Genomic DNA, 21,482 nt, shown 5'->3' with positions numbered 1-21,482 from the left:
GGTGGGGGAGCGCTGAGCGCCCGCGCCGCTTTACATATACAACATCCTTCCAACTGTAAACTGACGGTTCGGCTCTGATGTTGTTGTTGATGTTCTTGTCGCGTCATATTCACTCCATGTAGGCGCAACGGTGTTGAGGGTCCTTCCGCTCCGATGCGCTGTGCCAGTTCTTCATCGATGAGGGTTATTGTGGCGCCCTCGTCCATCAGTGCGTGTGTCTCCACACTTCCCAGTGGTCCCGTTACAGTGACTGGAACCACTTTGAGCAGCACTTCCTTCTCTTTCGGTGGTAGCGTACCCAGTGACAGCACGGACTCGTGGTGCTTCGGCGCGTTCGGTGGGGTCACTGAGGGCGGCGTTGTGGGGGTGCTGCAGGCTGCGCAATGGGTTGACTCGGTTTCTCGTGCAGAGTAGGGTGGTGTGGGCGGCGATTGGTTCACGCCGCACAGCTTCGCCTTACAAAATTGGCGTCGGTGTCGTTTCTCGACGCATCGGAAGCACACTCCTTTCTCTCGCACCATGTTCCAGCGCTGATCAATACGGAGTGCTCTGTAGGACGGGCACCGGTGTAGCGCGTGAGGTTGGCCGCAATTTCCGTTTGTTCGTTCTCCGTGGCAGTGTACACGGCGTTCACCTTCCTCTTCACTATCGCGGGTCTTACTTCTCTCCTCGTCGTTGCGGCGGGCGAGTACATATAGCGCAGTGCTCTGTCGGCCTCGCGCATAAGGAAGCGTGATAGCACGACGATCTCTGGGGCAGCTGTTCCTTCGTGATCTGCGGCGTAGTCGCACCAGCGGGACTGGATGTGCGGGCTCAACTTGTCAAGTACTTCTCGAGCCAGCAGTGGGTTGTACAGAAATCCACGCTTGTCTATGGTTTTCAGCACATAGACAACGTTCTGAAGCTTCACGGCGAACGTGTTCAGTTCTGTAGCTGACGCATCCGGTTTGGGCATTCTACGTAGTTCATCGAGTGCCCGGTCGATGATCACCTCGGGCTTCCCGACACACTGCTCCAGCTTGTGAGTTCGTCTGGACGGAGCCCCTCGAACGGACGAGACGAACTCGTGGTGAGCGTTTCGCCGCGCTCCCCCCGTACGTGCGCCGGGTTATTGCGGAACCAGTTGTCCACCCTTCGCTCAGCGGTGGCGAGCGGCTAGTCGCGCAAGCTCTCTGCCTCTTCTTGAATAGACGCCACTTGCACGGCTAACCTTTTCTTAATAAGTTCGGCTTCCAGCTGTTGCTCGGTTCGTCGAATCTCCGTTAGCCTCTCCTCCGCTTCAAGTCTGCCAGTCGTAGTCGCGCCGCCACACTCGCTGTCGATCGTTGCGAGTATGCGGGGGACCTCAGTCGTGATGACTGGGCTGCGGGGTCCATAGCAGTTGAAGGTCCAGCGGTGGGTTCGTAGAGCTCCCTCGTCTGACGATCGTAGGCCTCCCCCCGTAGGGATGAGCCTCCACGTTCGGTTGGCGCCACGGTAGGCGACCCTGGCGGATCCAATGCCAATCTCCGCAAACGTTCGTGCTCCACTCGAATTTCTTCAGTGGTCTTATCCTGGTCTGCAGCGTCATCTTGGCTCCTGGTGACTACTATTGTTCGGTTCAAATGGCTCGGAACTTCGTATCCTCGCAGCCCACTGGGCTGCGAGGATACGAAGTTCCGAGCGGTCTTCACTGTTCCGGGCTTGGTACTTGCTCGAATCCGGCTCGAAGGACCAAAGGTTGTTGGTGTTATAGCTCTCGTAGGATCGTTAACGTTCGGTGGACAGTATTTGTTCAGGTTCTTGATCTGGATCGATGGGGTTCTTGCTCTTCTCGAGATCAGGATCGCAAATGAAACACTGACTACTAACCACTATCACTACCTTTATTGCTCAACATGTTCCTACTTAAGTACTAAATTAACTCTCTAATCTAGTAGAGATGTCGGCGAGGTGGCGGTCGGCGCGGTGCACGGGGTGCAGGGGGCGGCGACTCAGTGCGACGCTGTGTGCGGGGTGCGGGGAGCGGCGGCGCGGTCTCAGTTGGGGCGCGGGGCGCGGAGTGTATGGCTCGGTGTCCGTAACAATTTTTCTTTATAAACTGAGCCAAAACATTGTAAACGGAATAATTATTATACGATAATAACAGAGGAATAGATGTTGGTAAAGGAATTTGTAAACAAATTATAGATTGAAAAAACGAAGCACGGTCATATCATGCACAAGAAAAGAAAAGGTGGTTCAGACTGCCAATAATGTCTTGTTCGCATTCGCACATTGAATCAGGTATTATATTAAGTCTAGCAAGATGTTCAGATGAGCAAGTATGTCGTAATCTCATTCTTGTAATGATTGAAGTAACACGTTTCTCAAAATGTATACGCGAAAACCATTGCAAATCATTTTCCTACACAAACACCTTTTCATAGTTTTTTTTTCCAAAATTGGTTTGAATGAATGAATAATTTGTTTTGTCTTTGGAAACTTCACCTTTAGTGAACGCATCTTTTAAAAAACGCAGAGCTGTCAACCTGATAAATAAAATAGCGGCAAAGATGAATTTACCATTTCTCGTTTTTCTAATTTAGTATTAATCGCTACGTAATTGCGTGTCAAAGTTTAATTTTTGTTGAACAATGTATTTCTTAAAGTAAATGCAAAATTTTACTTAACTATTTATTGGATTTACAAAAATTTTATTATTCTGATGCAGAGGTATTTTTATGTGATACGTACGCAGCTCAAATATTGTAATGTTTTGGGAATGCTCAAATTTTCCCTAGAAAATAGTAGAAATGATCGTTGGGTAAATTATCGAAATAGTTTCCTTGTTTTGTGGCGCCAGAGCGACCGGCGGCAGCAGGCTAACCGGGCAACCGGTGGATATTTGCTATACATACTTAGACTTTTACTTACATATACATACGTAGTGGAAAGATGGCGTCAACCGTGTGTGTTTCTAGGTGCCGACTTTTAGCAAAATTAGATATAAATCGTGGTTTGTGTTTATCACCGATCTTTAGGGATTTCTCCAATAACAGGGTGAGTAACTAACGGTTTTTTAACTTTTACATCGCTCATTTTCATATAAGACTGCTGTTTCCAACGATACTTTCTTAGCACGTGCATATTATGTAGTTATATCTATATGCAGCTGTCAAACGTCGTTTCATTTGTTTTTTGTCGTGTTTTTAGAGTCTAACAAATAGTTAAATTTTTTTTAGTGTTTTCGTCGATTTCATCGCCAAACTGTTATCGAATTTTCTTTTTGTAATTAATGTGTGAGGGTTACACGATCTTTTTTTGATATATAAAATTTTGATTAATTAAATTAATTATAATTTTGCAAACACTAGGTAAGTACTTAAAACAAATTCAAACATGAACTCATAATAAAGTAAAATACCCGACATTGTACTTCAATATTCGCTGTACTTTTTATCTTTAAACAAACTTCTTCCATACCCTAATGAACAATGCATGATAATGTTAATTGATAAGAAATTAACTGGGCTGTGTTACCATATTCTGTAACAAGTTGACAACCAAAGCATGCTCATGATGTCACGTTTACTTCTCTGATAAGCATAAAGTATTTATTGGTTTAAGGGAAATAATTTCATTATTTATTGAACTAATAATATTCCAAAACAGGAAAATTAAATAAATTATTCATTATTTTATATTGTATATTTTATATTTGCAATATTTTATACATAGAAGACTATGTATAAAATATTGCAAAGTCTGTATTTGTTTAGACATTTTATTGTTTTCTAAACTACTTAGGTAAGTAAACATAATTTCTTTATTTGTATCAACTCATTAATCTCAAGGCCCGTCCTTATTTTATCTTAAAAATCTTTTGAAGTAGTTACCTACGTATTGAACACTTATATCACAAAAAATCTGCAAAAACATGAAATTTGAAGTGTCACATGTCAACAATCAACAATCAATCAATCAACAAATAACTTGTGTACCGAATAACAACATATGTATCAGATAGTGTGCCAGCTGGTCATTTTTTTAAACCAGTTCAACACTTACTTATGTTTACCTTCTTATTTGTAAGTAATGTGAATTGTAAGCTCTTTACGTATATTTTATTTGCATGTCACCAATACTGTACCTGTACCTTTTCCAAATACTATATATAAATTTTTATATAATTGAAAAATATTATTTAAATTATGCTCTTTTGTTCTTCCTTCTGTATAAACTGACCTGAGTCCTGTATTGTATATATCAGACCGTTTCAATTACCAAATAGGTACACATTAATTAAGGTTTATGTGTGAGTTCATCTAACCACTTAAATGCACACTAATTACTAAATTATTAGTAATAACATAGATAGATAACGCCGTATTTAAAATTGACTACCCTACTCTTTTAAAATATCCAGGGTTTTTTTATTGTATTAAAACACCCCTTTTCCAAACTCAAGTTGCTTCAAATAATAATTTGCATGATTGTCTGCTTGTATTGCCTGTTTTTGAATAAGGAATGATTACGGCGATAATCATTGTACGATTTATCTACCACGGGAAGACTTTAGCTGCACAGTACGATACAATACGTCATTTCCCCCCTCATACAAACCACATGTACTTTATATTTGCATTAAAAAAACACAGACTTATTCATTCAGTAGGTGCAATTTAATTTAAGAACGCGGCCAAATTCATCGTACCGCTAGACTTTAGGGCGCGTTCCCACTATGTCGTGACGACAGATTGTCGTCCAGTTTACAGTGTCGTGGCTTGTATATTTAAATGAAGTTGTTCGCATATAGCATGACACGGTTAACTGTCGTTCACGATGTTTTATCGTTACAATGACAAACTATCGTCACAGTGGGAACAGCTAGAACGACAGTCGTCAGACGAAAAAAAAAACGTCACGATAAAAACGTGGCGACAGATTGTCGCAGCTCCTATTGTCGTCACGTTTTATTTTATACGTCACGTTATATTTTCTTTGTTTGCTTCCTCTTCCGCATTTTTAAAAAGTAATACATTAATAAAATTTCGTCTTCATCCATTTCGAGCGAACACTCACTACCGGCTTCCAAAAGAAGATACAAGCGACTGCAGTGCATCAAACGATTCTGTCGTGCAAACGACAAGGAAGCTGTCGTAAAACGATAAATTGTCGTCACGATCTAGTGGGAACAGCTAGTCACGACAGTCGTTCAACGATAAAATATCGTCCACGACAGATAGTCTGATATGGGAACTGGATAGACACGACAGTCGTCCAACGATAATAAAACGTGACGACATAGTGGGAACGCGTCCTTAGACCCAAGTATTAGACGGATTATGGATAGGTTTATAAACCAGCTAATACTAATTCCAAACACGACTGGTTTATTCTGTACCGTGTTTGATAATAGGTTGAGGTTAGATTGTATCGTTCTCGTTACTTTACAACATATCGTTAAACACTCGTCGTAATGCTTTATTTGAACGCATAAAGATGATGATCTTTTATCTGTTACTAATATGATCTAAAAGACCGTAACTTATTTTATAACTCATACACGTACCTATTCTAATTCGAGTCAATGATAGATAAGGTATTCGTCAGGTGATGAGTGTCCGTGCGTGAGTTTTTATTAGACACTTACTCATCGAATTGTTTGAAAATAAGAAATAATGATTTTACTTTATATCAGTTTACGAGTATATACTATAGTTTTAATAGTTATCTAGAATTGCATATCGCACAATCCCATAATTTTCACTAGGCCTTGATTTCCTTATTTATCTTCAGGAGTCATGGTGTCGAAGGTGGCGGCCAACCCGCCGCTCTCTCTTCACAGGCGTATGCGCACATCGATCCAAGTCACCTTCCAAAGTCAGCCACGAGAAATCTGACGGTAAGCTCCAAGAAACAAGAATGAAACGACTCTCGTAGACTTTTTATTTATTACAAAGAATAAAGAGACCATCACCAAGACTACATACAATTCGTTTCGAAATGTTATTAGCTACATTACGTTATTATGAATAAAATCTAACCTAGTTCGTAGATACATGTTTTAAGCTAAATATTTATATCGTTACTATGTTTACAAGCAATAATTTAATAGCGTTATTCGAATACAGATCACAATTTATGTAAGCGAAAGCTTATGTTTTTAATATTACTATATTTTTATTTTATTTCAATGACTTATTACTATTTAAACTATCATAACACGATTCCAAAACCTCGAATTCTTCAAAAACCATTTCTCCAAATTTCCCTGTCGTCACTTTGCCCTGATCAAGGGTATCGTTTACATAATAAAATTTCTTTTCAAATGCATGTGAATCACTCAGTTTTCTCTCTGGTTGAATTAAATTTTTGTTCTCTTGCTCTGTTTGTGTTGATTCATTGTCCATTTCAGTTATAGCAGTGTTTTGCGGTGAGTTTTCTATTTTTTTGCAAACTGTAGTTTTGACATTTAATTTCTTGTCTTCGTTGTCTTTAATTTCAAACGGAGTTTTGGCAATACCTTTATTATAGCTTTCTAATCTGCAAATTTTATTTTTCACTGAATTTTCGTCGTCATAAACTAAAGGAGGGTCTTCACCTTTTGGTGACTTTCTGTACTTAAGTCGTGGGTTTTTACTTTCATCCGTACCCGTCAATTCCAGGCGACTGCTACAACTGTTAGATTTGACGAGTTTAAATTTGAAGCCTGGAAAGCCCTCTGTGCGTTTATTTTTGTCGTGAGTTTGATTTCCCGAGTCAGAGGATGTCGCAGAGTTTTGCTTATCGGCAACCATTTGCTTATGTTTGTCTGCAATAAGACATGAACATTTGTCACCTCGGCATTTCGTTTGACACGAATAACAATCTCTGCTGCAGTTTTTTTGTAAGCTTTTAATCTCATCCATTATAGCTTTAGTCATCGGACTGACAGTTGATCCGGTTTTGGAGTTTAATACTTTGCCTCCATAATAAGTGATCGAAGTGCCACACTCTCGTATCTTTTTCAAAATATCGGGACTGACATATTGGCTTTCACAGCAAAAATCTTGGCTCACGGAATCACAAAGGTACTCATCACTGGAGCTGTAAACATTATCCTTTAAATTTTTATGAGTATATGGGCTTAGTCCGTCCGTTTCATATTCGTTGTTGGAACTGAGATCTCCACTTGATACTCCACTTGAAAGACTAGCATTATCCCACTTTTTTCCGAAGTTAGTGTCAATAGTTAGTTGTCGAATTACCTTCTTTCTACCTCCCATTTTAATTCCTTTAGTTTCTTCATTTAAGTTTCTATAAGAAGTAGCTCGTCTTGTAAGACCGACGTCATCGATAAGTGGAGGATCGTGTGTCATTGGGCTTTTCATTTTCAACGTATCTTCAAATAGGTTTCGAACTTTCTTTACTGTATCTGGATTTGGTAATTCTTCTTCTATGATTTCTTTATTTACTCTTATTGGATGATAGAAGAAATGACGTCGTATAGCATTTTTTGATCTATCTACTTGTCCACATGAATTCTCAGATTTCTTTAGCAATGTTGAAGGAATTTTACAAGTATCTGTAACATTTCTTCTTGGCGCTGGTTCAATTTTTGTCCTCACTGGTTCTATTATGACTATGTTGTTGTTAACTAACAATTCTTGAAAACTGTAGTCTTGCAAATATTGTAACAAACCATCAAATTGAGCTTCCTTCTTGTAGTTTGCTATCATACTGTTTTTGAATAATTCCGATTTCATAACTTTGTAACGAACATGATCAAATTCATCATTTTCTTTGTCAAAACCACCTGCCTTTATGAGAGTTGCTTGTGTTTTTTTATTTTGATTATCCTCACAGCTCAATTCTACTATTTCTATTTCTGGAGTATCTCTGCATAAATCAACTTCCTTTTTTATTTTTGGTTTCTCATAAAAGTTTCCTTCCGTATTTTTTACAATTTTCTCTAAGGTAGTTTCTTCTATTTCTGAGTCACTTTTAACTTTTTCAGTTTCATCTTTCCAGAGTTGTAACTTCGTCTGACTAATTTTACGTATACTGTCCACAATTTTAACACTTTCCAAGGACTTGATTATATTACCTACTGATATTTCAGGGGTAGTTTTGTTGTCTTCACTTTGGAGTTCATCACTTTCTTGCTCATTGGTTTGATGTTCTATAATAGCATTATTACGGTTCTTGTTATTGTTCAAGTCTTCAGTCTTCATTTTTGTGTCTAATATTTTAGTAGTCTCCCTCGTTTCTGGGTTTTTATCTGCTAGTCTTGACCAGTAGTTCTTGACAGAGTTAAGCTTTTCCTGATATTCAATATCAGTTTTTATAGCATTGTTCAGTTTTTCTTTAACGGTGTTTTCGGTTTTAGGCTCTTTAAGGTCTTGTTTTGTTTCAGAAATCAAATCAGTTTTATTATTGTTTATAGGTTGATGGTCAGTACCATTATTTTTGTCCATGTTAACAGGAGGGCTTTGTTTGTTACTCTTTGAATCTACCACTTGAAGAACTTGCGGGCGTGTCATACTTACAATTGCGGTTGTCTTATTAATTGGTGCAACTGGTACAGTTGGGCTGGTTTTGTTGTCGTGTATTATTAGCCTTTGCGGTGGCTTCTCAAATTTGTGTTGCACACATGCAATTTTTTCACTCGCTTTAAGCTTTGGTAATGTTGTTTTTACTACCTTATTTAATTTAATGGTAATAAAAGGATCTTTTGGTGTATAATAACTTGAAGTATCAATAGAAGAACTTGAGATTTTAATTTCTTTCCTTTCAATAGTCGGCTCTATAACTTTCTTTACAAGCTCTACTTTCGGAATTAAATCTGTATTAACGGTTGGGTTTGTTTTTATTTCAATCGGAGTATTTAGAGCAATCGTTTTAGCTTCTTTAGAATCTAGACTTAATGGTGGGTCTATGATAATAGTCTGATGTCCACTTAGTGGTATAATAGCAATGCTTGATTCAGCCGAAGTTTTGAAAGATTGCACTCTTGATACTAGTGGAGTCTTAAGTTCATCAACTTGAGAGTTTGTGATTGCAGCGTCAATTGATTTGTTCAAAGTTCTTGCTACAGTGTCAGGGCTAGGCATACGGTGTATTTCATCTTCTGTTGGATCTCGTTGCCGCAGTGAATAATGTTTCCTTATTCCAGTCCGTGCTTTTTTATCTTGTATTGATTTGTTAATGTTATCGTTAGAAAATGATTTCAATATTTCAGGTTTATACACTGCGTTTGTAATTTTTAAACTTTCGGATTTTGTAATAATTTTGTTATTACGTATTGTTCCTTCTATTTCATTAATTTCTCGTTCATTCTGGTGTGTGCTAGAGCGATAGTAATTGGCGTCTTTCTCGCTGGGGTTAGAACTTTCTATAGTAATTATTGATTTCAAATCGTCTTCAAGCTTCGTGAAATTCTGTATTATTTGGGGTTCTGAATATGCTGTCGGGTATATATTTGGATTTGATTGTATATGTGTAGTAATGGTATTGTTGACAGGTGTCTTATTTAATTGACCATAATTTTCGGTTCCTTTCGTAGACAAAATTTCGCGAAAATGTGTTTGGGCTATTTCATATGTATTTTCACAAGGTATATCTTCCGGATCCTCCTCTCTCAGTTGGGCATCGATTCTTTCAGATTTTCTTAAGCATTTACTAATGTTGATATCAGGTAAAGAATAGTATTGATTTTCAATAAGTGTTGTTACAAAGGGCTCTGTAGTTATATTTTTTGATGCGCAGTGACTTTTGGTTAAGTAGGTGTCACTTTCAATATAAGTATTGCTTACATAAATTTCGTTATTTTTCTTTTTTGGAATTTCATTGAACAAGTTTCCGCTTTTATTCAAAAACGAATCTCTCCTAATGTCAGCGAAAGTTTTCTTTTTATCAACTTTTGTATAAATAGGGTCACCCTCTTGGTGATTGTTTTCTGAATTTACAGTATTCGAGGTGATGGATATAGTTTCTTTAAATTGAGAATCACAATATTCATCAATTTTTTCAGCCAAAGAATTGGCTAAATATTCCAGTTTGTGAGATTTGTCTGCAGAAGACGCAATCGATATAGATATGTATGAAGTAATACTGTCAGGAGGGCTTGATATTGTACCGTCGTTCTCTGAGATTACTGACTGTATGTCAGCCTCATTTATAGCGTCAGTGGGTTTAGATATCGCCTTTGGTTCAGCGTCTTCTTTTGCTTCGCTTTGTTTACTTTGAATAGATACTTCGTCGAAAGATTCTACATCTGTATCATGCGGCTCTACCTGCTCCGTTTTGTCTTTGTCACTGTGAGTAATCGATAGGCTGTCGTTGGTGAAAGATTTCGGTGTGTTATTTTTAGACCTGTCCTCGTTGTCCGAATCGTGATCGTCGGTGGTTGGGTATAACTCCTTACTATGATTTGGTGAAGTAATAGACCTTTCGGTGTCTGGAGAGCTATCTTTGTAGTGTTTGCGATGTGCGTCAAAGTTGTAGTGCTTTCTTACGTAGTTTGAATCTAAACTATCGATGTCACTCGGATTGCGGGAATGTCCAATACTGTCTTCAGATAGTCGTGTTTGCTTGTTTTCTTCATTTAGATTTGGCCAACTTCCACTTACGGACTTCGAATAGTGACTTCCGTCTCTTGATGTTGCGTCTTCTTTTTGAGACTTATTTTCAAGGCTATCTACTTTCTCGCTTTCTCTTTGAGCGTTAATTTCACCGAAACACGAAGCGGTGCTATCGATGTAAATGCTCTCCAAAACTTCTTCTTTTGTCTGATGCTTGACTCGGCCAATTAACCTGAAATTTAAAATAAAATAATTTAGATTAATTTTAGACAACTGTTTCATGTTTGTTTTTAAGTTCAAGGAATAATGAATTTATTCGTTTGCTCTGTGAATGACATGAGGTTGGTCAAAGTAGTATCAACAAATTGACTCTGACTATAGATTAATTTAAACAAAATATCGAACTTTGTTGTATGTAGTTTGATGAATTGTAAGACGATAATGGATGATGAAGTATAGCAAGGTACTATGTTTACCTGTCTTTAAAGCAAGGCTTGTCGAACAGGCGAGCGCGCGGAATAAGCTGCGATCTCTTGCTCTTAGCGTGGTTTTGTATTTGAAGATCAGTGAAAGTTTCTTCTCTGATTACTGCCAAGCTACGACTGCGTCTTAAGTTTGAACCCTCAGGCTCTTTGTGTTTGCACAATCTACCGTAGCTGCCGCTGAACTCTGTATCAGAATTCGTGAACCGCTTTTTTAAAAGTTCTTCCGCCGCTTTGGATTTTGTCAAATGTTGATAGAATTCGTCTTGAGGCAATTGCACAGGGAGTTTGTAAAATTCAGCTAATTTGCTCTGATATTTTTCGTGTTTTTTGTTTTTGTTTTCGCAGATGTCTTTGTCTTTTTCCTTGTTTTTTGAAAGCTTTCTCTTTTTGGGTCGATCTTCTTGTTTTTTCTCCAAAGAGTTGCGCGGTCTATCGAATTCAAGGGTTTCAGTCGGGTTCTCGAAATATTGGATATCGCCGACGGCGTTTGCTGAGGATTTGTGATCTTCCTGACTCGACTTTCTTTCCACAAGTTCTCGAAGGCGGCTTCTTGTAGAGCTTGTGTTTGAGGTTACGCTCTCCGGTCGCTTATGCGGACATTCTAAGTTTGACGACGACCGTCTGAAGAGGCTTGTCTTGATCGAGCCGAAGTCTTCGTCTTGACAAGAAGCCGCTGAGAAATTCTGCGTCCTTATTCGGTCAACGTGATTCTGGCTAGAATACGACGCGACCGAGTCCACCGAGTGCCTAGAATGGAAAACGTCCAAGATTAGATTAAGATTTATATGCAATGAGATAGCAATGTTTAAACAAGTTTCTCCGTTGGGTACGGTTTGTTTGAGTTATTCATAAGTATTTTGAGATGACATCATGTACGTTCAATATTGATGTAGGAAGTTAAATTTGTTAACTCCGTTCGTTATATAGTTAAATCATGCTCAAGATTCTACTGTGTCAGCAATGATTTACATTGTATGGGTGGTCTGAGAAATTGCTAAAATTATGCTGTTCCTTATTTTGAAACCTACGAGTTTAACAGCTCGTAGGTTCTTTTTTCAGTAGTTAGAATAATTCGTAAAGCCACTGCTATAAAAGAAGTTTTATACAAATAGAACATTTAAGTCTTCTAAGCTCTGAGGATCGTGACCACAGTGAGTCAGGTGGAGGTGTAATAACTTCTCAACAGTCACAACTCGTGACATACTTAGCTTGAAAGTTTCAAACAATATATTTATCATCCTTGGCCGCATTTAAACTTTAACATGTGTTAAAAGACTTCTTTTTCTCTTTTGTAAGAAATTCTTCTGTAAGAAATAGTATCTGCCGGAGTGGTAATAAAAACTGTATTTTTTTTTGTGAAAAAAATGCTTTAAAGAACTTTATCATGAATTTAGTATTTGAAGTCAAGTCATGTTTGAAAGTAGCACTTCACTCTGGTCACAGTTGAGTTTTAGTTACTCAAATGATGTATGTCCTGGGTATAAATTGCCTTTTTCAAATTTAGTTCGTTTGCTCGTCGATGGTTGAAGTTTTATAGAAATTTTTATCAGTCGCGTAATTTTGAATGTTACCCACGATGACCTTCTGTGTAGCAACACTCTGCAGTCGCGCAAACTGCAGTCATTTATTTTGGGAGAAGTACTAACTGCTGCGAAATCGAATATACAATGAGGCATTATCACGTGTGACGGCAAGCCTTGTACCTACCGACATAACATTGAAAACTATCTTCTTATACCTATTAGATGTTCAACGAATGATGTTGATGACTTCTACAGAGAATATTTGACAGTTTGCCAAGATAGGCTGTGCAAACAATAAATTCCCCTTATTCTGCTTATGAAAAAACACAAACACGGAAAAAAACGCATATTAACGATACTTTTAAAATACGCATATAAACAATTACTGTCTTTCCACCAGAATTTCTAGTTATAAGAGTTATTTAAAATATTTCTAAAAAATAATTCTTTGAATTCTCTCACTAGGTCTCGATCGACTTTCCCTGAAAATATTGAGGTATTATTTCTATGAATTTTGGATGAACATGCACACACGCCAGCACATCAAGCTACACATTGACGTATCTTGTTCCGTTGCAATGGAGGCGATTTTCGAACAAAAATGTGTAGTCTGATGTGCCGTTGTCCATACATAACTGGAATTGCCAGGAGATCTTTATGCAGCAGACTATAGCTTAGTCACGTCTATTGAGATTCCAACAACGTGGTGGACTGGACGGTTTAATTCGCCATGTACCGCTTGTCAGCTGACGTGTATAGGAACCGAACAACGTGATTAACAGATTAGATGCAACGTATATCTGCGTTTAGAATAGTATTAGCATAGTCAGTTACGTGATCTGTTGTCTAGGACATGGATAGTAAACATAGCTACTGGTAATGTTGGCTGAATTGTTAGTATAGTATCCATATTTTGCCACTGCTGCATTTGATTTTCAAACTAAAAATTTCATCACTCGTGTTCGCTAGGAAGTTCTCTAGTTCAAGTAACATTATTTATTAAAATAACCTTCAAAGTGAGGAAAATTTGGTTAGCGACAAAAATTCAACGAATCTATTTTTCAGCGGACTCTAAGAGTGCCATCTATAAATATTTATAGTACGACTCGACGGCACACAAGTATAATATCATTGGCACACAGTCGTTCTACCTACGTTGACAAACCACAAGAAAAATCGCAGAAAACGTCTGACGTTCTATTTCTAATAAGGGACTAGGAATTTTCTCCAGTTTCATTTTAGAAACCCTATTGTTTAAATGGAAATAATTTCAGTTTACATTACCCATCCATTGTCATAAAATGTGTGTGTTTTAGCTAAAGGCATAGGAAATGGAAAAAAACGTAACGTACCATGCGTTATTTAAGCACTAGCGTTAATTTATTTAAATTTGGCACATTTCAACTTTTATCAATGGTTGAGATCACTACGATAATAGAGTTACAGTTTCGAAATACTAACTATTGTAATGTACACACACACTCGAACGATTTGCATTGTTGGCTCCGTTACAAAATGTCAAACAAACGAAGTGTTTAATTAAATTTATTTTCGCATAATAATTGAAAATTTTGTAATGGATTCACTCATTTTTCAAAGTTGTGTACGTAAATGATACTACATACTTCTTAGAGTGAAAACCACGGCTGTGCATTTTACACATTTTAAGTAATTTTTTGTTAAAGCAAAACTTGTTTAAATAATATATATTTTTTAGAGTAATGTAGCATCCAAGACAGGTATGATTTAACTAATTTAAATGCCAACTACAGACAACATGTGTTTACTATATTGTACAGTATGCTTTTTTGTTCGTCCTGAAACAATACATTCAAATCACATACGAGGTATTCACTCTAAGGTGACTATACATAGTTGTTCGATAACTGCAGGCATATCATCGCACTAATTTCAAAATAAACTTCTTGAGAATATTTTACAATTTGTGTACTTTTAACCTAGGTAAGTATGATAACTGCACAAAATAGTACGCCATGTAAAAAAATCCCAAGAATGTTGACTCAACATTGTTAAAAAAATATTTACCGCCAGTCGTAAAGTGATAATGGAGTTGCTGATAAAGTTATTAGTTGAATGTAATAAAGTTGGGCGTTGACCATGTGTGCCATCGTAACGCGTAAGCATAGTCTCAAAATCATGAAAGATAACTTGTAAAGATAACGAGTTATTAAGGATATACTTTCTTCACCCCAAATGCGAACACTTCATAATCCCTATTGTTAATGGCATGGCTGTAATAGAAGAGTTCAGTGCCTCCAGTGAAAAACGGAATAAGACGAGTTATGCCTTTTTGTTTTCATTATTCAACATATCAAAAGGAAGCCGTCACCTAAAGTCGTTTTTTTATTGCACTAAGGGCATAACTCACTGTTCCTAAAGGCATCATTTTAGTTATCGGGCATTTGGGAGTCTAAAGGTACAAGTGCTCTCAACTCAAAAAATACATGCACGTTTTAACGAATAACTGCATATATATTTTTATATAAAGACACTTTTCGTATTGTTCCATAATGACGGGGAAAATAAGTAGGACTAAAAGCGACTATTACCTTATTTCACAATGTCCATAAAGGTATAACTGAGCTTTCCGTTTGTTCCACTGGACACGATTGGTCATACCCGCGACTATACCGTGTTACTATTGGTTAATAAATCACAAACGAAAACTTGTCGTTTTATTCCTTTACCGATTTTATATATTTTATCAATGTGGTTAGTATCATAAGTATTGTTATAACCATAGAACAGTCGCAGTCGAAGTAAAGTCGTTTTATGTCTTAAAGTTTGTTAACATAAGTCGTGTTATTACCGTTAAGGATTCATAAACAAGAACGCAACTCGAAAAAAACTTAAAGAAATATAGAAAATATGATTGAATTTTTTACCAATACCCATCAAACGAAAGCTTAGATGTATACCTAAAGCTAGAAATCATAAAAAGTACTAATAATAAATGCGAACAACCAATAATCAATAAAAGTATGGTTTTTTGCCTCCTGAAAAGTGTCGATTTTGAGTAATTCCCTTTTTCACTGGAGGCACAGAGTTATAATCGATGATCGTTATATATGAAAACAAGCACATATGTCGTTAGAATATGAGCTTATGAAGTATACAAGTATAAATTATCTATAGTTCCCACACCTATACGTCATGCTCAGTAATTGCAGGACGATCCCAATTTACAGAGACATCCGACACAAAACAATAGAGATTTAAATAAAGGAAACACAAGATGTGCGCATTGGTTCCGGTTTCTCAATCTTGAGAACACTTCTCTGTAATTTACTTAACACGCCGAACGAACGATGATTGTGTGAAAATAAGTTTAAAAGAATTTTCAGTAATTAAAAGAAGCTTAAAAGTATACCCATTTTAATTCCTAGTTGTTCGACTTTGTCATTGCTCAAAGTTTTCAAGGGCAAATCAAGATGTTGGAAATTTAATACGATTACACTCTCAAAATAAAGCTTTGATGTCATTTCACGGATATTCTTTGACTTTACTACTCGGCTGACTAGGCGAATAATTTTTTTTATTAATCCTGGCACGATCTCGTTGCTCCATTCCAGCCCAATGCACCCGTAAATTCGGGACATGGATAGAGGTGATCGTTTTTTTACGTCTAAGATGCATTTTTCCACATGTACATCTTTCCATTGTTCAGTTAAATAAATCTGAAATCTCGTACGAATACGCATAGTCCGCTAGACAGAAGATATTTTGGTTATAATATTATATATTATATTATAATCGAAATATACGAAGCCATCATAACGGAATACTTGAATTTAAAATGATTATCTTTTGTGTAGCGGACTATGCGTATTCGTACCAGATTTCAGATTTATTTAACTATAATTATTTACTAAATTTAAATTGCTAGCAAAGTATGATAACCACAGCTAGGTAGTTGTTTTTCTAATAGAATTGTCAAGGTCAAGGCTTTGTGATGGATTACGCCTACTATGTCTACCTCATTCAGCTAACCGTAAATTCTTATGAAAATGTTTTCCCTTTTCATTTTCCTCTCAAGACCACAACTTATTTATCATTTCTATATGCCGTATTTTTAATTTCGTTGCATATATTACATAATCGAATTCATCAAAGATAGGTGCGATGTTAATCATGTTCCTTATAAAAAAATGTCGGTAGTATTACAAGAAACTAATAAAACTTTCGAAGAAATTTATAACCGCAAGTTTTCGTAATATCCTCTTGAGTTTATTCAACATCTCATTTACCACAGTGTTCACGTCAGCTACTGAAATAGGAATTAATAATTCGTATAATAAATTACGTATAATATCGATAGATTAGTTTAATTGTACATAAGAATACCAATTAAGCTTTTCATACTTTGGTTCCAAGACATGGTTGATAGAGGTATATGGTTGACAGTAGGTTTACTCTACAAAGTTTTTCTCAAACACATAATTTCAGCATTTCACTTTAGATAGCGCGCTTTTTTTAGAATATTTAAATTTAGTTTTTTCTCTACCAGAGTCAGATATTATTTCGGGATACAAAACAGACAAAACATTCGCTGATTTTATTTATTTATCGTCACTCGATATTCTAATATCTCATGATCATGTGAATCTTCATGGAAAGAACTAAAATTATGTGATTTTAGTATAATGGATAACTTTTCACTTCAAATTTATAATCTAATTTTATGCTACAATGTAGTACCTACTTGTGAAATTATATTTGAATAAAAGCATGATTATTAAAGTACTGAATCATTCAAGATTAGATCAATCAAGATTACCATACAACGATCGAGCAAAATATTCTTAAGCTTTTAGCTTAAGCTTCGCGTGAGGAAATAGAATAGATATTCGTTCAAAAACTAAAATCACCGGTGCGAGCGGAAAAATAGCCATAGACACTGAAATAGCCTTGGGCAGAACATTTTAGCAGAGTGAATGTAGATAATTTGGCATATACCACTACTGCTTAGACAAGACAACAACACACCGAGGCCGGCTAAGAAACAAGTCGAAAGAAGATTTGCCAATTTAGATGAAGCATAGGAAGGATTTGCCAAAGATATGAGACCAGGGAGACTTTTGCCTAGGTAATCGATGGAGAGCTCAGAAAAAATACACAATCAAGTCAATTAGAAATAATAATACTTTTTAAGGATACTAAAATTTTATTTACCATTGACTCACGTTACTGTCATATCCGGCTATATGAACAGCCACTACCCATAATGCATACCTTACACCCACATCCGCGGCGCGCTTTCTTCCGGCCGTGACACCCCAGTTGCGATCTGTGCTCACGCCATATTTATTCAATTACATCGCTTGTAAATGCATGTTATCGCCACATGGACAATAAACCCGCGTGTGCCCATACTATTACAAAAACTATATTGTTAGAATTGCTACAGTAAACCACGCAGAATACTATTTATAAAATAAATCTTAAGCAATTGTACCAGTAACAAATGTTCTCAGCTTCAAAACAGGCTGTCCTCGTATTCGCCAGAGTGGTATTTCTGCGCGGACAATGGAGACTTTACTTCAAAAGCGCTCTGCGTCATAATAGTTCCTACAATATAAACTGTTTCTAAAATCTACCGCCGAGATAGTGGCTGTCAGCGTTTCAAAAGTTTGTTTCTATTTGATATCTGTAAGCTATGCTATTACAGTACTGGCTAAAAGTGATTCTATTTCGCTCTGACAACTTTGTGATAGTTTGAGCTGCAATAGTTCGATATTAGTCTGCAAATCATAGTATTAATTAAAGACAGACTGATATGGATGTCTTTGGTACCTTAGGGTCACCTACGTCTAAATTTAGTTTTTGTGAGTATGATATGTCTTGCGTTTTTAATTTACGTTTGGGTCATTGTCTACTCGTCTTCAGCAATAAGGATCTGTAGACAATATCTTATCCAGTCAGTCCTATTAAACGAAAATAAACTTTTTGACTTCTGATTCACAGAAACTGATGTGGTATTTAGTAGAAAATATATTTTCTATTCCAACCTAGTTTTGGCAAGAAGAATAATGGTCGATAGGATAAATGATCTTTTCATGGACTGGTTTCAGACGTTTATTTATCGATTGATAGACGTCATTAATGGAGCTGTTTAGTGCCAAACTCAAATTCAAAACATTTATCTAGAACATAACACCAAATATTGTAAGAAAATGGTGAACTGTCTAAAACTTACAATTGAATTCATCTCTCAAAATAAAATTATTTAAAAATATACTTGAAATGTTCAACTTTCTAAATAAAATTATTTAAAAATACGCTTAAAATTTTTAAGCAAAATATGGTTCTTTCACTGACATTCCGGTCACACAATCCCGGCGGTCTACATTCACAAACTTTGGTGGAAAATTCGAATTTTTAAACGTGCAAAATGTAACTAGGCTCTCTACTCTTAGGGGAATTCACGTGATATTGTAAGACACAACACTGTCGTTCTCGCTGTATTGCTAACTAACACAACGAAATTAGCTAAGATTATTTATAGAACACAGTGGTAATGCTAAGGACACGACGTTAAAACTGTCATTTTTCTTAATACAATTTAGATATGAGTAAGTCTTACTAACAGCAATTTCAGCGTAATAACAGTCTCTTAGTAGAGTGGCTCTTAATTTAAAAGTGGGTGAATTTTAAATGAAATTAATTCAAGTCCCTAACGTCTCACATAAGTCGAGTGAAATTATGATATTAAACCTTGCAGCATATTGTGAAGTAGTTGGTGCACGCTAAGCGAGAAAATGTGATCTAATATGACATGGTTTTTCCATTAGATACGGAATGTTTATATGAATTACTCTCTGTGTTTTATTTGCAAGATTACCTATAGCTTTCTTTGAATAAAATTAGGTTGACTAAAATACATATCATTAGATGATATGTATGTAATAGGTAGATTAATTCTAGCTCTACTCCTAGGAAAAAAATATAATGTGTGCTGTGTTTAAAAAAGTAATATAATAAATAATCAAATATTATTATAACAATTAACATACTAACGAAAATTCACAAATTATTTTGTGTAATAAAAATCTATTTTAGATCTGCACAATTTGTATAACGAATGTACCTGATTGATGAATGCCGAAATATTACTTGAACCAATACATTTATATTGTATAATACCTACAATACCGTTTACCGTGACCTACTCAATGTCATATTTAATTATAACCAGGTTAATGATAACTATCTAATTCACCTTTCGCTTTTAATTTGTTCTTAGCTTAAAGTAAAGTGTTCAAAGCAAAACTGGAATTAAATTACGTAAAACTATGTCAACATTAATAACTTTGCGGTTACCCCTTTCCTTATAAACAATTATTAGCGCCCAGTTACACGAGGCGAAAGATTTCGCGCGGTCGCCGCGCTACCGCTCAGTTTCCACGCCTTCATGTACATTAATGGTGAATCTGAATTCTATTTACTAGGCAACAGCATTTAAATTCCTCTGAATAATACAATCGCGCGGGCCGCCGCGTAGTCCAAATTCAAGTCAGTCGCGCCCGCGTGGCCGGGACGCTCATTTAAGTTAAAACGTAAAAACTAAATAAATAGCGTATTTTGTCATGACAGTTTGACGTACGCGGTCGCTGCGCGGCGGCAACGCGGACTCCGCTTGGCAACCGGGGTGAGCGCGATGAAATTCGTGTAATAATATGAAATAAATGCGAATATATAATATATAATAAATGCGCCCTTACTGTTCAGCTTTTAGAGTAAATGTCTAACAAGTTACAGAAATTTGTGCAATTAATATCGCGTATTTTATAGTATTTATTTTGTTTTACTTTTACGTGGTTTTGTTTTACTCCATGAAAGTACAAATATATGGCATGTCATGTACACATTTAAGACGATTGCTAAAAAAAAGTTGAATTAAGAATGAATTAAGATAACAACGTTCTTATGAACCACTGGCCACATACACTAGAACGTTTAATTGAAGTCAAAAGACGATTATTTTTTTTTTCAAATTAAACGTTCTGCTGTTTGTGGCTAGTAGTTTACATGGACATTGTCATCATAATGCAACCTTTTTTAGCGTTCCTCTAAACATGTTCAGGAGTGTCGAATTTTTCCTAATAATGTATTACTGTGGCCGTTAAAAATAATTAATTGGACCATAATATCGTAGTAATGCATGAATTCGTTGACCGTAAAACTAACGGTGGTAAAAAAAAACTATCAAATCAATTATTTCAGTAAGTAATTGTATTTATTGAAACGAAATAGCCTTCGAGGTCTTTGACACTTTATTGTGTTATGTATATTATGCACGTTTGTAATAAAAATGAGTTAAATAGGGCAATCATTGATTTCATTGTTTGTCGAATGGGCGTAACGGTCAAGATAAATTATAAACTTACCACTTTCTTCGACAGTTTATTATGCATTCCAAAATACCGCGCAAATGAAATTCGATACGTACTGTGGAGATCGTGTATCAGTCTCTGAAACTTCTTCCGCCTATGGCTGCTTTCGCAAGTCTCATTTTCGAAATCCAATGCAAAGCTAAGCTTGAATTATTGTTGATACAAAGATCGAAGAAACACAGAGAAAAATTATTTCGATCCGACTGGATTCTTAACTCTGGTTCGACATAACGAATAACAAAGAAATTGAGTTTTTCAGTTTTTTTTATTGAATATCATGATGTTTTTGCTAACATGATATTCACAACCACATTCAGTTAACAGTCACTGGTTGTTTCCAGTCGGGTCGATGGAATTTTTCTTTTTGTTTGTTATATTTTTGTATCAATAATAAAAAAAGTAGTAGTAGACTAAAAAGTCGTTGAAAATCCAAATACAAAGACACGACAACAAGCACATAGGAAAATTCTTGAGGGCTTAGTTGGTATATCGTCTGACACGGTATGCTAGAAGACGTCGGTTCGAATCCGGCTG

The 21,482-nt window shown here is 36.4% G+C and overlaps 3 protein-coding genes across 5 annotated transcripts in view; 1 reads left to right on the top strand and 2 right to left on the bottom strand.

Moving 5' to 3' along the window:
* LOC113236691 (phospholipase A-2-activating protein) overlaps nt 1-955 on the bottom strand; it is a 30,798-nt gene extending 29,843 nt beyond the window's left edge. Inside the window, exons 1-2 of the mRNA XM_026472850.1 lie at nt 635-955; nt 66-530 (exon numbers count right to left, since the gene is read on the bottom strand). Of these exons, the coding sequence (XP_026328635.1) occupies nt 66-530; nt 635-955 (786 nt within the window). The remainder of the gene's footprint in view (nt 1-65; nt 531-634) is intronic.
* A 1,946-nt stretch (nt 956-2,901) lies between these two features.
* Nucleotides 2,902-21,482, top strand: part of LOC113236987 (calcium uniporter protein, mitochondrial) — a 148,747-nt gene continuing 130,166 nt past the window's right edge. For both annotated transcript variants that reach the window (XM_026473223.1, XM_026473224.1), the window contains exons 1-2: nt 2,902-3,021; nt 5,761-5,866. In XM_026473223.1, coding sequence (XP_026329008.1) covers nt 2,917-3,021; nt 5,761-5,866 — 211 coding nt within the window. In that variant the 5' untranslated portion in view covers nt 2,902-2,916. The remainder of the gene's footprint in view (nt 3,022-5,760; nt 5,867-21,482) is intronic.
* LOC113236986 (protein javelin) overlaps nt 6,039-21,482 on the bottom strand; it is a 118,780-nt gene continuing 103,336 nt past the window's right edge. The window contains exons 2-4 of one of the 2 annotated variants that reach the window (XM_026473222.1): nt 11,003-11,758; nt 9,270-10,758; nt 6,039-9,179 (exon numbers count right to left, since the gene is read on the bottom strand). In XM_026473222.1, coding sequence (XP_026329007.1) covers nt 6,150-9,179; nt 9,270-10,758; nt 11,003-11,758 — 5,275 coding nt within the window. In that variant the 3' untranslated portion in view covers nt 6,039-6,149. Of the gene's footprint in view, nt 10,759-11,002; nt 11,759-21,482 lie in introns of both variants that reach the window. The other variant, XM_026473221.1, reaches the window with a different exon arrangement.

The sequence above is a fragment of the Hyposmocoma kahamanoa genome, unplaced genomic scaffold (assembly GCF_003589595.1).
Source record: "Hyposmocoma kahamanoa isolate Upper Pololo Valley unplaced genomic scaffold, ASM358959v1 92, whole genome shotgun sequence".
In the NCBI taxonomy this organism is placed as follows: Eukaryota; Metazoa; Arthropoda; class Insecta; order Lepidoptera; family Cosmopterigidae; genus Hyposmocoma; species Hyposmocoma kahamanoa.
Note: the sequence above shows the minus strand (reverse complement) of the source record. Positions and strands in the feature narration are given on the sequence as shown.